Source organism: Hakea prostrata, chromosome 4, assembly GCF_041222555.1.
Source record: "Hakea prostrata isolate BN-2017 chromosome 4, UWA_Hpros_2, whole genome shotgun sequence".
Lineage (NCBI taxonomy): Eukaryota > Viridiplantae > Streptophyta > Magnoliopsida > Proteales > Proteaceae > Hakea > Hakea prostrata.
In genome coordinates, this window is record NC_142603.1 from 26,452,518 (window position 1) to 26,466,368 (window position 13,851).

The 13,851-nt window shown below is 40.4% G+C and overlaps 1 protein-coding gene across 1 annotated transcript; it reads left to right on the forward strand.

The window, feature by feature from the left end:
• Window positions 1-2,954: 2,954 nt before the first annotated feature.
• LOC149018614 (uncharacterized) lies at window positions 2,955-5,071 on the forward strand. The gene is made up of 2 exons (XM_089153926.1): window positions 2,955-3,571; window positions 3,862-5,071. The coding sequence occupies exons 1-2, from the start codon at window positions 2,955-2,957 to the stop codon at window positions 5,069-5,071; spliced, it is 1,827 nt and encodes a 608-aa protein (XP_089010052.1).
• Window positions 5,072-13,851: the final 8,780 nt, after the last annotated feature.

The following is a 13,851-nucleotide window of genomic DNA, read 5'->3' on the forward strand; positions in this document are numbered from 1 at the left end:
GCGGAAGATCACACAATGGCCGAAGTGTTGCGTATCGGCACCAGAGCACGCCGGATGCCAAATCGCCTAAGCGATTATGCGCTTGTAAAAGCAAAGGGAAAATATCGGAATAAAAGCGTGAATGGAAATCCTATGACAACGAGAGACAGGTTTGTGGGATGAATATTTTCTAGGGGTTAATCGATCTCACGGTTGAGAGGCAAGGATATTGTAATTGAGCGATTATAAATACCTTGAGAGTGAAAGAGCAAAGAAACAAAGAAATTTTATCCTCATCCCTCCTTCTTCTCTCGAAGTTCTCCTCTGTTCTCCCTTTCTCTTCATAGTTTCGCAACCGATAGACTTTAGGTGTATCATCTTGGTCCGACCTGCCGGATAAAAATGGCCGATAATACTCGCCTTAGGCACCTCGATGAAGCAATGAAGAGCCTGAGCACCACCGTTAGCAATACTACCGCTGCTCAGGAAGGAAGATTATCAGAAATGCATAAATCCATGGAGGAACAACAATCTGCGGTTACGGCCGTAGCTGCGGAGTTGAACGCCCTTTCGGGGAAGAGTAGACCAATTCATGAGGCAATTCTCTGCTCGTACACCGAATCCATCCACCCCTTCAAGCTCTACCGCCACCGTAACACCTTTGGCCACCACCACCAACCAGAACCTAGCCGAGACCTTCAAACCTAAGAGTATTAAACTCGACTTCCCCAAATTTGACGGCGTCGACCCCGCTGGATGGATTTTCAGAGCGGAACGATTCTTCGAATACCATCTAACTCCCGAAGATCAACGCATCTTAGTATCTTCCTTTCATATGGAAGGACCAGCTTTGCAATGGTTTCGGTGGATGCATCGAGCGGGACAAGTTCACCTCATGGCATCTCTTTACCCGTGCCTTGGAGATCCGATTTGGGCCATCGGCCTTTGAGGATCCTCGCGCCACACTTGCCAAGCTATCACGGACCACCACGATCGTCGACTACCAAACCCGTTTTGAAACGCTTGCCAACCGCATCCAAGATCTGCCGACCACCTTCTTGGTAAGCTGCTTTATCTCTGGATTGAAGAGCGAGATTCGTAATGAAGTTATAGCTTTCAGACCCACGGATTTATCTTCCACAGTGGACCTCGCTCGATTACAGGAGGCAAAAATCCTCGAGAACCGACGCCCTGTGTTTCGACCTAATCCCAATACTTCCGGGCCACCTCTCGTTACCCACACCGATCTCATCTGCTCCCCCTAAACTCTTAGCATTACCAGCACCGTCCACACCATCCATTCCCATAAGAAAGCTAACGCCTATCGAGATGCAGGCGAGAAGAGAAAGAGGTCTTTGTTACAATTGTGATGAGAAATATGTTTTTGGGCACCGTTGCAAGCAGCGACAATTATTCTGTTGGAATACGATGATCAAGGAGCATCTATGGAGGGGAACCCTTGTGACTCGTCGCCGGAGGATGAGAGGATAGAGGCCGAAGAAACCATGGTTGAGATGGCCTGTCATTCCATCAACGGAATGCAATCGCCGAGGACTATACGTATTACCGGAGTGATCAATGGAGTAAGGGTTCAAGTCTTGATTGATGGCGGAAGCACCCACAACTTCTTGCGAAGAGAAATGGCACAGTTGATCGGATTACCGGTTGAGGTTACCGACGGCTTAACGGTGTTAGTGGGAGACGGCAACAAACTCCGTTGCGACGGCAACAAACTCGGAACTCCCGGCGAGTGGTTCGGAAGTTCACGCTCGGATTACAAGACTATGATACGGTGTTGGGCGCGTATACCCTCCCTATGGTGGGTGCAGATGTGATTTTAGGGGCTGAATGGATGATACCGTTTGGACCCATGATATTCGACTACAGACCATCTCATGGTCAAGTTTCAAGATCAACGGCGAGAGGTAATTTTGATGGGCGAAGTAAATCATGGTCCATTTCAAATTCAGTATCATGAGATGAGAAGTGTTCTAAAGGGGGCCCACCATGCCATGCTATTTAAAGTTGATTTAACGAGACTCAAGCACGAGCCCATGCCAAGGCCCGGTGGGAAGTTGAAGGAGCTGTTGGATCGATATGACGATGTCTTTGAAGAACCAGTGGGCCTTCCTCCGAAAGGGCCCATGATCATAGCATCCATCTGCGCAGAATGGTAGTCGGCCCGTTAACGTGAGGCCCTATCGGTATCCACACTTCCAAAAAGAAGAGCTTGAGAAGCCGGTAGAAACCATGCTACGGAATGGAGTAATTCGGCCCAAGACTAGCCCATATTCGTCCCAAAGCTTTGTTAGTTAAGAAGAAGGATGGCACATGGAGGTTTTGTGTCGATTATCGAGCCCTTAATACGATTACCATCAAGGATCGATTTCCCATACCCACCATTGATGAGTTATTTGATGAGTTACATGGGGCTAGCTATTTTTCAAAGATGGACCTTCGTTCCGGATATCATCAAATTCAAGTGAAACGTGAAGATGTGCCGAAAACAGCCTTTCGTACCCACGATGGGCATTTTGAATTCTTGGTGATGCCCTTCGGGCTCACAAACGCTCCGGCTACGTTTCAGCGATGATGAACGCGATTTTCAAGCCCATCTTAAGGAGGTATGTGTTGGTTTTCTTTGATGATTTATTAATTTTCAGCCCAACTTGGGAGGCCCATCTAGCTCATTTGGAATCAGTTTTGAAGATACTACGGGCCCATAGACTTTATGCCAAAAGTTCTAAATGCCTCTTTGGTCAACAAGAGATTGGGTATTTGGGCCATGTAGTCTCAGCCCACGGGCTCTCAGTGGATCAAGAGAAAATCCAAGCCATTAACAACTGGCCCATACCCAAGTGCATTAAAGAAGTAAGGGGGTTCTTAGGGCTGACTGGGTACTACCGTAGGTTTATAAGAGGTTATGCGCAGCTTGCCTCTCCTCTCACCAATCTCCTAAAAAAGGGGGCTTATGAATGGACGACGGCTACACTCGAAGCATTCCAGGAACTGCAGAAAGTCATGACTCGGGCTCCGGTCTTGGCATTGCAGTATTTTTCACAACCCTTTACAATAGAGACCGATGCTTCCGGCGTTGGCATTGGAGCAGTGTTATCTCAGTCAAGGCATCCCATCGCTTTTTACAGCCGCAAACTATCTACCCAACTTCAATCCTCTTCTACCTATGTGAGGGAGATGACGGCAATTACTCAGGCGGTGGCAAAATGGCGACAATACCGCTTGGCGCAAATTCTACATTCAAACGGATCAACGGAGCCTCCGTGAACTTACCGCTCGAGACGATTCAGACGCCGGAGCAACAACGTTTCCTCACCAAGCTGCTTGGATACAACTTTGAGATTAGTTATAAACCAGGAAGGGAAAATAATGCTGCTGATGCGTTGTCCCGAAGGCCAGAAGCTCCCAACGAATTTTTCTCAGTCACGTTAATCACGGTTGACATATTGGAAACCCTCAAACAGGAGGTGCAAAATTCGCAGGATCTCCAAGCAATATGTAAGGCCGTCACGGAGGAATCACTCGGCTCATCCGGATACTCTGTTAAACAAGGAATCCTCCTCTTCCACAACCGGTTAGTGATTCCCCAAGGTTCCGAGTGAGATTCAAATTTTTGGAAGAATATCATTCATCACCACAAAGAGGCCACGCCGGAATCCGGCGAACCTACAAACGATCTGTTCCAATGTATTCGGAAGGGAATGAAATCCGATGTCGAGACATATGTGGCCGCTTGTCAAATTTGCCAACAGATGAAGCCGAACAACATGAAACCAATGGGACTCCTTCAGCCTTTACCAATTCCAGAACGAGTGTGGGAGGAGATTTCAATTGACTTCATCACTGGTCTTCCAATTTCAAAAGGGCGATCAGCAATTTTGGTCAGATCGATCGATTATCCAAGTACTGTCACTTTTCGGCTCTATCTCCACACTATACCAGCTTACGGTGGCGAGAGATATTTTTCGATGATGTGGTAAAACTCCATGGGATACCTAGATCTATCGTCGGTGATCGAGACCCAATTTTTCTGAGTTCTTTCTGGAAGGAGTTACACCGTCTGCAGGGTACCTCGCTCGCCATGAGTTCGGCGTATCACCCCCAAACCGATGGTCAAACTGAGGTCACCAACCGGAGCCTGGAGATGTACCTGAGATGCTATGTTGCCGACAACCCATCTAATTGGGTAAGGTACTTGAGTTTGGCCGAATATTGGTACAACACCTCCCATCATTCTTCAATTGGCATGACACCATATGAGGCTGTATATGGACGACCTCCTCCATCGCTTACTCGTTACATTCCGGGCGAACCCGCGAATGCAGCAATACAAGATGAGTTGCAAACGCGAACTCAGATTATGCAATCACTCAAGCACAATCTAGTGCGGGCACAGAGTCGCATGAAGACTATGGCCGATCGGAAGCGTCGCGATCGACAATTTGAAGAAGGGGACCGGGTCTATGTCCGTCTCAAGCCCTACCGACAAGTTTCCGTCGCAGCTCGTTTGAATCAGAAACTCTCCAAGAAATTTTACGGGCCTTTCAAGATCCTTCACAAAATTGGGCAGGTGGCATACAAGGTAGAATTGCCAGCAACATCTCATATACATCCTGTCTTCCACGTCTCAGTTCTAAAGCCATATGTCGGCATTCCATCTCCGGCCACACCTATTCCGAGCTACCTCCGGAAAAATTACAACCCCCGGGCCGTGGTACGGACTCGATCCGTTTGGCGTCGTGGAACTCGGGTATCCCAGGTCCTTGTTCAGTGGAAAGACATGCCTGTGGAAGAATCATCGTGGGTGGATCTCAAGGAACTTCAGAAACAATTTCCTTGTTTAAACCTTGAGGACAAGGTTGATGTTGGAGAGATAGGTATTGATACGAACCGAAATTCTGAGCTTCCTGAGGGAGAGCAAGTTGCAGCAGAGCAGGCTTCGGCTGTGCCAGGACCACCTCCGGGACCACTTCCAACTAACCCAAATTCGATTCAGCGGGACGGGGGCAGAAGATCACAAGGCGAAGTGCTTTGCGTATCAGCACCAGAGCACGCCGGATGCCAAATCGCCTAGCGATTATGCGTCTGTAAAAGCAAAGGGAAAATATCGAGAATAAAAGCGTGAATGGAAATCCTATGACAACGAGAGACAGGTTTGTGGGATGAATATTTTCTAGGGGTTAATCGATCTCACGGTTGAGAGGCGAGGATATTGTAATTGAGCGATTATAAATACCTTGAGAGTGAAAGAGCAAAGAAACAAAGAAATTTTATCCTCATCCCTCCTTCTTCTCTGAAGTTCTCCTCTGTTCTCCCTTTCTCTTCATAATTCTGCAACTGATAGACTTTAGGTGTATCAAAATCCTCCACCAACTTCACAGCTGGTACAAAAGACACTCCAAGAAGCTTGTTTCTTGGTTTGATGAAGATAGAACGGTAGAAAAGATATTTAGGAATCGGAGGAGAGACACGGGATATGAAAAGACGAAGTTCATTTCTTTGGCACACAACAGTCCTCAATCTATTGCAAAATCTCGAGGCTTATCGGATTCGATTTTTCTTTCAACAATCTCCTTTGGTAGTTTTCCTGCCTGCATTTGTAGTCCTCCAAGCTTATCCTTCATATCCTTTCCTTGGGAAGTAATTTTTTAGCAGAGGACATCCCAACGCAGATTTCGGCATGCCAAAGCTTGGAAGTGTTGGATCTTTGAAGCAATTTGTTTACTGGTTTGGTTCCTTTCAATCTTCTTGGACTGAAAAATCTCACCCATTTCAGCTTATCGTCAAACCAGTTCCAAGGGAAGATTCCTGAGATACAAACCTGCAGCGATCGACGGGAAGTTTTTGATGTTTCAAGAAATAGCTTAAATGGAGAGATCCCACCGAGTCTCACGAATTGCAGAAACCTAAGGACTTTGGATGCAAGCTTTAACCAATTCAATGGGAGTATACCGCACGAGCTTGGAAGCATTGATTATTGAAACTAGTCCAGTTTCTTGAATATTTTCAAATTTCTAGCTTTATGAAAACCCTAGCTTTGGAATTCTGCTTCCTCCCGATTCTTCCAGTCCGGAGGCAGTAATCGTGGTGGAGGCATTGCTGAGGCTGCCGGAACTGGAGGTGGAGAGGTGAAGTAGCGGAGAACCGAGTGAAGAGAGAGAATTGATTTGGCCCATTTTTTTCTCCTCAGATTTTAGTAAGGGCATTTTTGAAATTTAAAAAAAAATAATAATAAGTTAATAGTTTCACTAACAGAATGGACTAACATGTTTATTGAAATGGGGTGTTAGTGTTTTTTAAACATAAAGTGGGGTGTCAGTACTTTAAAGCCTCTATTTTGGGGTGCCACTGCAATTTGCTCTTTAACTTAATATAAAGTTGAACAGGGGCTGTCAGTGGATATATCTAATTGGAGAAGACAAGTACCTCTGCTAGCATCTGCATGCTTCACATGCATGTGTAAGACTGTATGAGTGATATTTGGGTTGCATACCTCATGTAAATTAAAATCATAAAAGGAAGAGTTCTAGATCCTTTAATAATCTTAACTGCAATGGATTTAGACACTTGGAGGTGTCTCTTGTTTTCTTTCATTTGTATTTGACTTCGTACTCTATAGCTTATCTCCACGCTTCCAAATTGACGAACTACAGTGATAATTTATATTAGAGTTCTGCTTAGACTCAACTAAATAGAAAAGGGTAGTTATCTTGGACTAAATAACCGTCTTGTCACCACCTATGGCGCAAATTATAGTGGGACTCACCCACTATGATTAACACCTCGAGAACCAAATAAAGATGTATACAACTTTCAAATCTACCAACAAGCGAGTGGCATACAGATAGTAATGGTTCTTAAATGTGGTACTGAATGATAATACTGCTAAACCAAAGTTTGCAAATAAGTAGTCAGAGATACGTGGCCATCCAGTTGAGGTAGAGATAATTACAACCAAATAGCACACATATAACACTATAAGAGCATCGAATAAATATATGCTAAGCTGAAACATCAGAACATCTACATGACAAACATGTATTAGGTAATGTACTACCCCTTTTTCCCTGCCCTATCCAGTGTTAATCTAGTTAAATTAGAATTATATACAAATTAAGTTTAAATAATTATTTACATAAGTATTTTTTGCTAGTTCTTAGAGACTAACTATAAATCAGGCAGCTTGAGCTTAAGAGAATCCTTTCAAGGTAAGTTTTGGGTTTGAAGATTCTCAAATCCTAACAAGATTGAGCGGGATTTAGGTCTATGGTTGAGATTCGTGGAGTAGGAATGGCATTAAACTGGTGTGATTCAACCCGACCCATTGACAACCCTAACTTAAGCTACTGGAAGAAAGTCATGGAGAAATCCTTACAAATGGCGGAAACTACTTTTATTTGATTTGGTCTATTTATTATTGAATCTTGTTACTGTTACTAGGTTTAGTTAATCTACATGGCTTTTAATGAAGTTTTGTTTAACACTAGATTTGTCTTTCTTTTTCTCTAAGACCCCCTAACCTTGTAGAACTTAGTCATGTCAAGCATTCAACTTTAACGTAACCTACTCCCATTCATGGAACACCAAAACAATATGTAATCCATATAGTTGTCCTTCATAATATACCAATAATGTTCTACAGAGTGCTACGATCAAATGTTCTACTAAGTGGCAGGATCAGACAAAGTAAGTCAAGCTAGGTTAAATACTCAATCCTTGTCGATGCTATCCCTGATTCAAGGTCAGGATATTTGAATCGTAACCCCCCCCCCTCCTAAGGTCAAGATTTTGATCCTAGGCCTTATTCAAGCTCAAGATGTGTTCGTCTTATAAGGTCTAACTTTTTTTAATATTATTTATGAAGCTAAGTTTCATCCAGGCAAGCTCCATGCAGGGGTAGAGCTACATTGGCAAAGGGGGCATAACACCCACCCAAAAAAAAAAACCAAAAAAAAGATTTTTAAAATTTTTTTTTCCCTTTCTAATTCTTTAAAATTTTTTCTATAATCCTATTTCCATGTGTGAAATATCAACATTTGTCGTCACCCCTAAATTTTTGAAATTTTCCTCATTCCTTTCCCAGAACTTTGAAAATTTTCTTCTGACATTCTTTCCGTTTTATGAAATATTAGTACCTAGACCATCGATTTGAGATTCTTTTTAAAGGTAAAGATGATGGGTAGAAAATTCATTGTATTCTTAGTGAAATATTGGAACTTGATCCCTCTTGATGTTAAATCCTGGCTCTACCCATAGCTTTGTGTGCAAGACACCTCAACCACATTCTCAAAAAGGTAACTTTACGTAATTTTTTAAGGGCCTGTTTGGTTACATGAGTCTAAAGATTTCAAATATCTCGATTCATGTAACCAAACAGGCCCTAAATACATAATGAAACTTCACATTTTTTTTTTTTTTCCAGTAAAAGGATGGAGCTTAGCCTTTGATCTGAAGAAAATTCGGAGTATTGACCTCATATTCTTCATAAGGCTTAATTTTAATTTTAATTTTTTAATGAAAAGAAGAATATCCATAAAATAAAAGTTATTTTGGAGGAGAGGCTCCACCAAAAGAGTCTTAAGGTAGTTTTAGCATGACACAGAACATGTGGAAAGCTACCAAATCGAATACTAGATATATTCTTAGAAATAAATAGTACAACTGGGACTAATTCTAGAGGCCAAGTTAGTCCACTAAGCTTAAGGATCAGCTTCAAAAGATCATCACAGATTGTCCATACTTCCAAAATTTGAGTGCAGTGCTTACTTCAATACTAAAATTCCATCAATCTACTAGTCCATTGATAACTGCTTCTAATAACGAGCCAAAACTTATAATATCAACCGTTTGAGTGAGGCAGTAGTGTTCCTTTCCAACACCTGTTATCCACTTCCATCCATGTTCCTTGTTGAGTAGCCTACAAAAATCAAAGCAGGTTTCCTTATCAGATTCCAGATGGAATTACGTAATTGAAATGCTTGATATGAAGAGCCGTTGTTATCGAGTAATTCCTTTCATTGAGGTGGAGAGATTTTTAGCTCTTTAAGCCAGAAGTTTATCATGTTCAGAGTCATACCTGGAGCTAACTTCTTCCCTTTTATCAGAATTAGATTTATGGATTTTCAAATCTAATAGAAAAAACAAATATTACAGATAAAACCCAGAAAATAATATTATTTTCCCAATTAAATTTAATGTAAAGATCCACAAACATAATTGAAATGGAATCAGCCCTAAATGCTTCAGTTCTTAAATTAAGAGGACCAGCAAAAAGAACATGTTTTGCAAACCAACATGACAAAAAAATAGGCCAATGAGTTTCATTTGTGCAATTGCAGAAAAGACAGCGACCATTAGATTTATTCCATCTAAATGTTTTACTGTTCATAGCTAGGCCATTATGAACAACATGGCAGAGAAAATTTTTAAATGTGGGATGCAGATTAAAGGCCTTGAAAAGCTTTCAAAATCTGATTTCATTTGGATATGAAGAGGTGGAGTCAGAAGAGAATTTAGAGGCAACCATCTTAGTGGAAAAAAAAACTCCATTTTTCACAAAGGGGTGAGACCAAGAATCATTTGAGGAATTGGGTGAAATTTTGAGAATTTCAGTTACAGGGAGAAATGACAAAAGATTATCCAAATCCCAGGTGCCATTGTTTATAAAGTTTTCAACCAAAAGGTTAGTAAGACCATGATGCAAGGAAGGAGGAATGACAAAGCTAGCAATGGAGGGTATCCAAGGCTCCTGCCAAAAGAAAGAAGAGTCTCCCTTACCCACAATTTCAAATGTGTTTCTTTTAGTAGGGGAAGAGTTTTGGCAATACCATTCCGGCTTCTATACCCTTTCTTTTTCCAGATTAGGGAGTTAAAAGGGAAAGAAGCAGACTAGTATTTGCTTTTTAAAATTTGTGACCAGATAGATGAGGGATTAGAGATCATCCTGTTAATAGTTTTTGTGAAGAAGAGCAGAACTATGAACCTAAGCAGCACCACCTAACCAAGTGGGCTTGAAGAAAGTGTCTTTTTTGATGAGGTAAGCTTTCATAACCAAACTAGAGCTACCACTCCAAAACTTATAAGCAAGAGAATCTGACTTGGAGCAAACAAGAAAAGGGATATCAAAACACCCCATGTGGAAAGAAGGGATGGAAGAGAGGATGAATCTGATTAGAACCAATCTTCCAGAATAAGAGAGACAATTAGCTTTCCATGCTGAAAGATGGGGTAAAACTTTGTCGATGAGGAAATGACAATCCCTAGTTCTCGATTTAGAATTAAAGAGGCAAGTGCCCAAATGTTTAGTTAGACTCTCATATATATCAAGGATTCTACAAATGTTGTAAAGGTTTTGCTTAACAGTCAGACTGACATTTTACTGAAAAAGAGACCACTCTCGTCAAAATTGATACATTGATAAAAGAGATTAAAGAATAAATCAAATGCAACTTTGACCGTGGAGGGGTCGTTTTTAGAAGTGCGATAAAAGATAAAGGAATCATCAGTGAAAAAGAGGTGAGAGACTTTAGGGGCACGATGAGTGAATTTAATACCTTTAAAGCTCCCAATTCGTGGTAAGCACCTAAAATTCTAGAGAGGACTTCCATAACACAAATGAAGATATATGAACTGTAAGGGCAACCTTGTCTAATTCCTTTAGAAGACGAAAAGCAATCAAAAGGATTGTTATTTAGTTTAATAGAGGAAGTGACAGAAGAGACTGACAAGGGAATGAATCATGAAGATCCAACTATCCCCAAAATTTAAGAATTTAAAACACTGGTGACAAAACCCCATTCAATCCTATCAAAAGCCTTAGAAGATTGAGCTTAGTGGCAATCCACCTCCTTTTCCTTTTTTCTTGTTTCTCAGAAAATGGAAGATTTCAAGTCCCTGAATGCACATTACTGTGCACTTTGTGCTACAGATGAACGTCCATCTGGGCCAGACAATTGTCTGTCTGGCAATAGTATGCGAGACGGACCTCTGTCTAGTTTAAAGTTTGCCTTAACGGCTACTTTCAACGGCTACTTCCCAAATAGAGCTCCGTCTAATTTAGATGAACATTTGTCTAGATTGAAACTGGGAGAAAAATTATATCCGTTGGGAGGTTGGGCCAAACAATTGAATGTCATCTTTATAAGCCCAATCACCCCGCATTTGAAAGCTTATAATTTTCCTATTGAGTCATTACTACTTTACAACCCTCAAGCTATCAATTTTGTGAAGAAGCATTGATTATTGGCCTTCCAACCTCACTCAACTTTGAAGAACATTCCAAAGTTTTCAAGCAAACTCATTGGAGTAAAGCTTGAAAGGTTATTGGTACTTCATTAGTGGTGCATTCATTGGTCATTTGAGCACTCATTATTATTGCGTCACACTCGCACAAGGGGTAAGGTGTTACACCCCTTGTTAGGTAATATCCTTCATCTCTTATATTGTGTTGTTGCTCAATTCTAGTCCTGGTTGATTAGAATTGATAGAGGGTGCTCTTGCCCCATTTATAACAAAGATTGTAAAGGATTTATTGCCCTATTGAACATAAATTGTAAGGATTTGATCTCTACCCACCGTATTGAAAGAGAGTCACTAGTGGAACACTCTCTTGAGGCCAAGAGAGGAGTAGACGTAGACTTGCAAAGTCAAATCACTATAAAATCATTGTCTTGTGGTTGATTGTAGTATCTTTATTTCAATAAAATTTACAATTTATCTTGTATTCGAAATATTAGACAATTCCACTAATTGCAACCTATTCACCCTCTCTAGGTTGTTTTAATAATTGGTATCAATGCGGGAGCTTAAATTGAGATTGAAATCAATCTCTAAAAGAGTAAAATATCATGGCATCATCATCCAACCGATTCTCCTTAAGACCTAAACGACTCAACACCTCTAAGCCTCCATACTTTGATGGAGAAGGGTTTGCATATTGGAAAACAAGGTTCGAAGACTTTGTGTGTGCCATTGATATTGATGTTTATGATATAATTACATGTGAACTAAATGAAATCACTAAGTTTGACAAAGATGGTAATAAAATACTCAAACCTAAGAGTGAATGAGATGGAACTAATAAGGCCAAACCCAAGCAAACCACAAGGCCAAAATGTTTTTACAATGTGTCTTAAGTGAAAAAATCTATAATAAATGTAACATTTGCAAAAATTCCAAGGAAATATATGACAATATGGTTGTTACTTATGAAGGAACCAACCAAATTAAAAAGATGAATTTGGATGTCTACATGCTTCAATATAAAAACTTCAATATATTAGATGATGAAAATACACTTCTTTATTCATTAAATTCATTAACATTGTTAATAAGTTGCATAGCCTTGGTAAAGACTTTGCAAATGAAAATGTGATAAGGAGAATCCCAAGAGCTCTTCCACCCTTATGAAGACCCATGAAGACCACCCCACAAGAAATGGGAAACTTGAAGAATATCAAGCTTGATGAGCTTATGGGATCCTTATTTGCACATGAGGCGGAGCTTGAGGAAGACAAGAGATATGAAGAAAGTCACTCAAAAGAGCCAAAAAAGAAGTCAATTTCTCTTAAAAGCTCTCCCAAGAAAGATAATGAAAACGAAAAGGAAGAAAGCAACTTTGATAATGATATAACACTTATCACAAGAAAATTCAAGAAATTTCTCAAAGGAAGGAAATGAAGATACCCACACAAGGGACAAGGATTCAAAGAATCAAAAGGTAAAAACTCTCAAAAGATAGAAACTCATCTACTAACAATCAAGATGTCATTTGTTTTGAGTGTAGAAAATCGTGTCACTTCAAATTCGAGTGCCCAAACCAAGGAAAGAAGAAAGCCTATAAAGTCAAAGTCACCTACACTACAAGTGATGATGAGGAAGAAAACGAGGAATCCGATGAGAGAAGATCAACTTAACTTTGATGGCTAAATCGAATGAAGATCAAGACCTTGAGGTAAACTCTACATACGATAGTCTTGATTCAATTGATAATGAAAATGAAATATATGAGATTGATGAAGCAGATCTTGTTAGTGACTTTCAAACTTTGTATAATCTAAGTATGAAGCTTGAAAAGAAAAATAAGGTTTTGAAAGATGAAGTATCTTCACTTAATGATATCGTAATGATTTACGGGAATACAATAAGAAAATAGAGAAGGAAAACATTGACCTAAACAATGCCCTTGTGACATTCACCAATTGGCAAAAGAACCTAGATAACCTCTTAGGAACCCCCCCCCCCAAAGAGTCCTCAAGATAAAGAATGACTTGGATTCAATGGTGAAACCATTATTTCTAGAAAAGTCAATGAAGTTAGACTTAAAAAATGGTCATCTAGCAAGAATTCTTCACCAAAACCCACAAACACTCAAAGAAATACTCAAAGTGGGGACAAGACTCAACCTCAAGCCAATAAAGGAAAAATTGGAAGAGGGAATCACTATTACCAAAAGAAATGGCAAAATGGAAATCAAAGGAATGGCCCAAAGAATAACTAAGGAACAAAAAAACCAAATTACTTTAAACAAAGTTAGTTAAGAAGTAATGGGGGATACCAAAACCATTATGACCATAGGTGGCAAAAACCCCAAAACTACCATAATGCCCAAAACCAACACCATCACCAATTTTGGCCAAATCAAAACCAAATGATGTTTAGTTATAGTTAGTCATATCCCTACTATACATTTTTTGAGCATATGCCTCAACTACCATTTAGGTCATATATGTCTAATCAATAAAAATCTAGAAGAAGTTAAAACTTCTATTAAGATACAAACAAGGGAGTGGGAAAAGGAGCCAAAACTCCAAATGGCAAAGGAAACAAAAAATCCAAGTCCAAAAACCCTTTGAC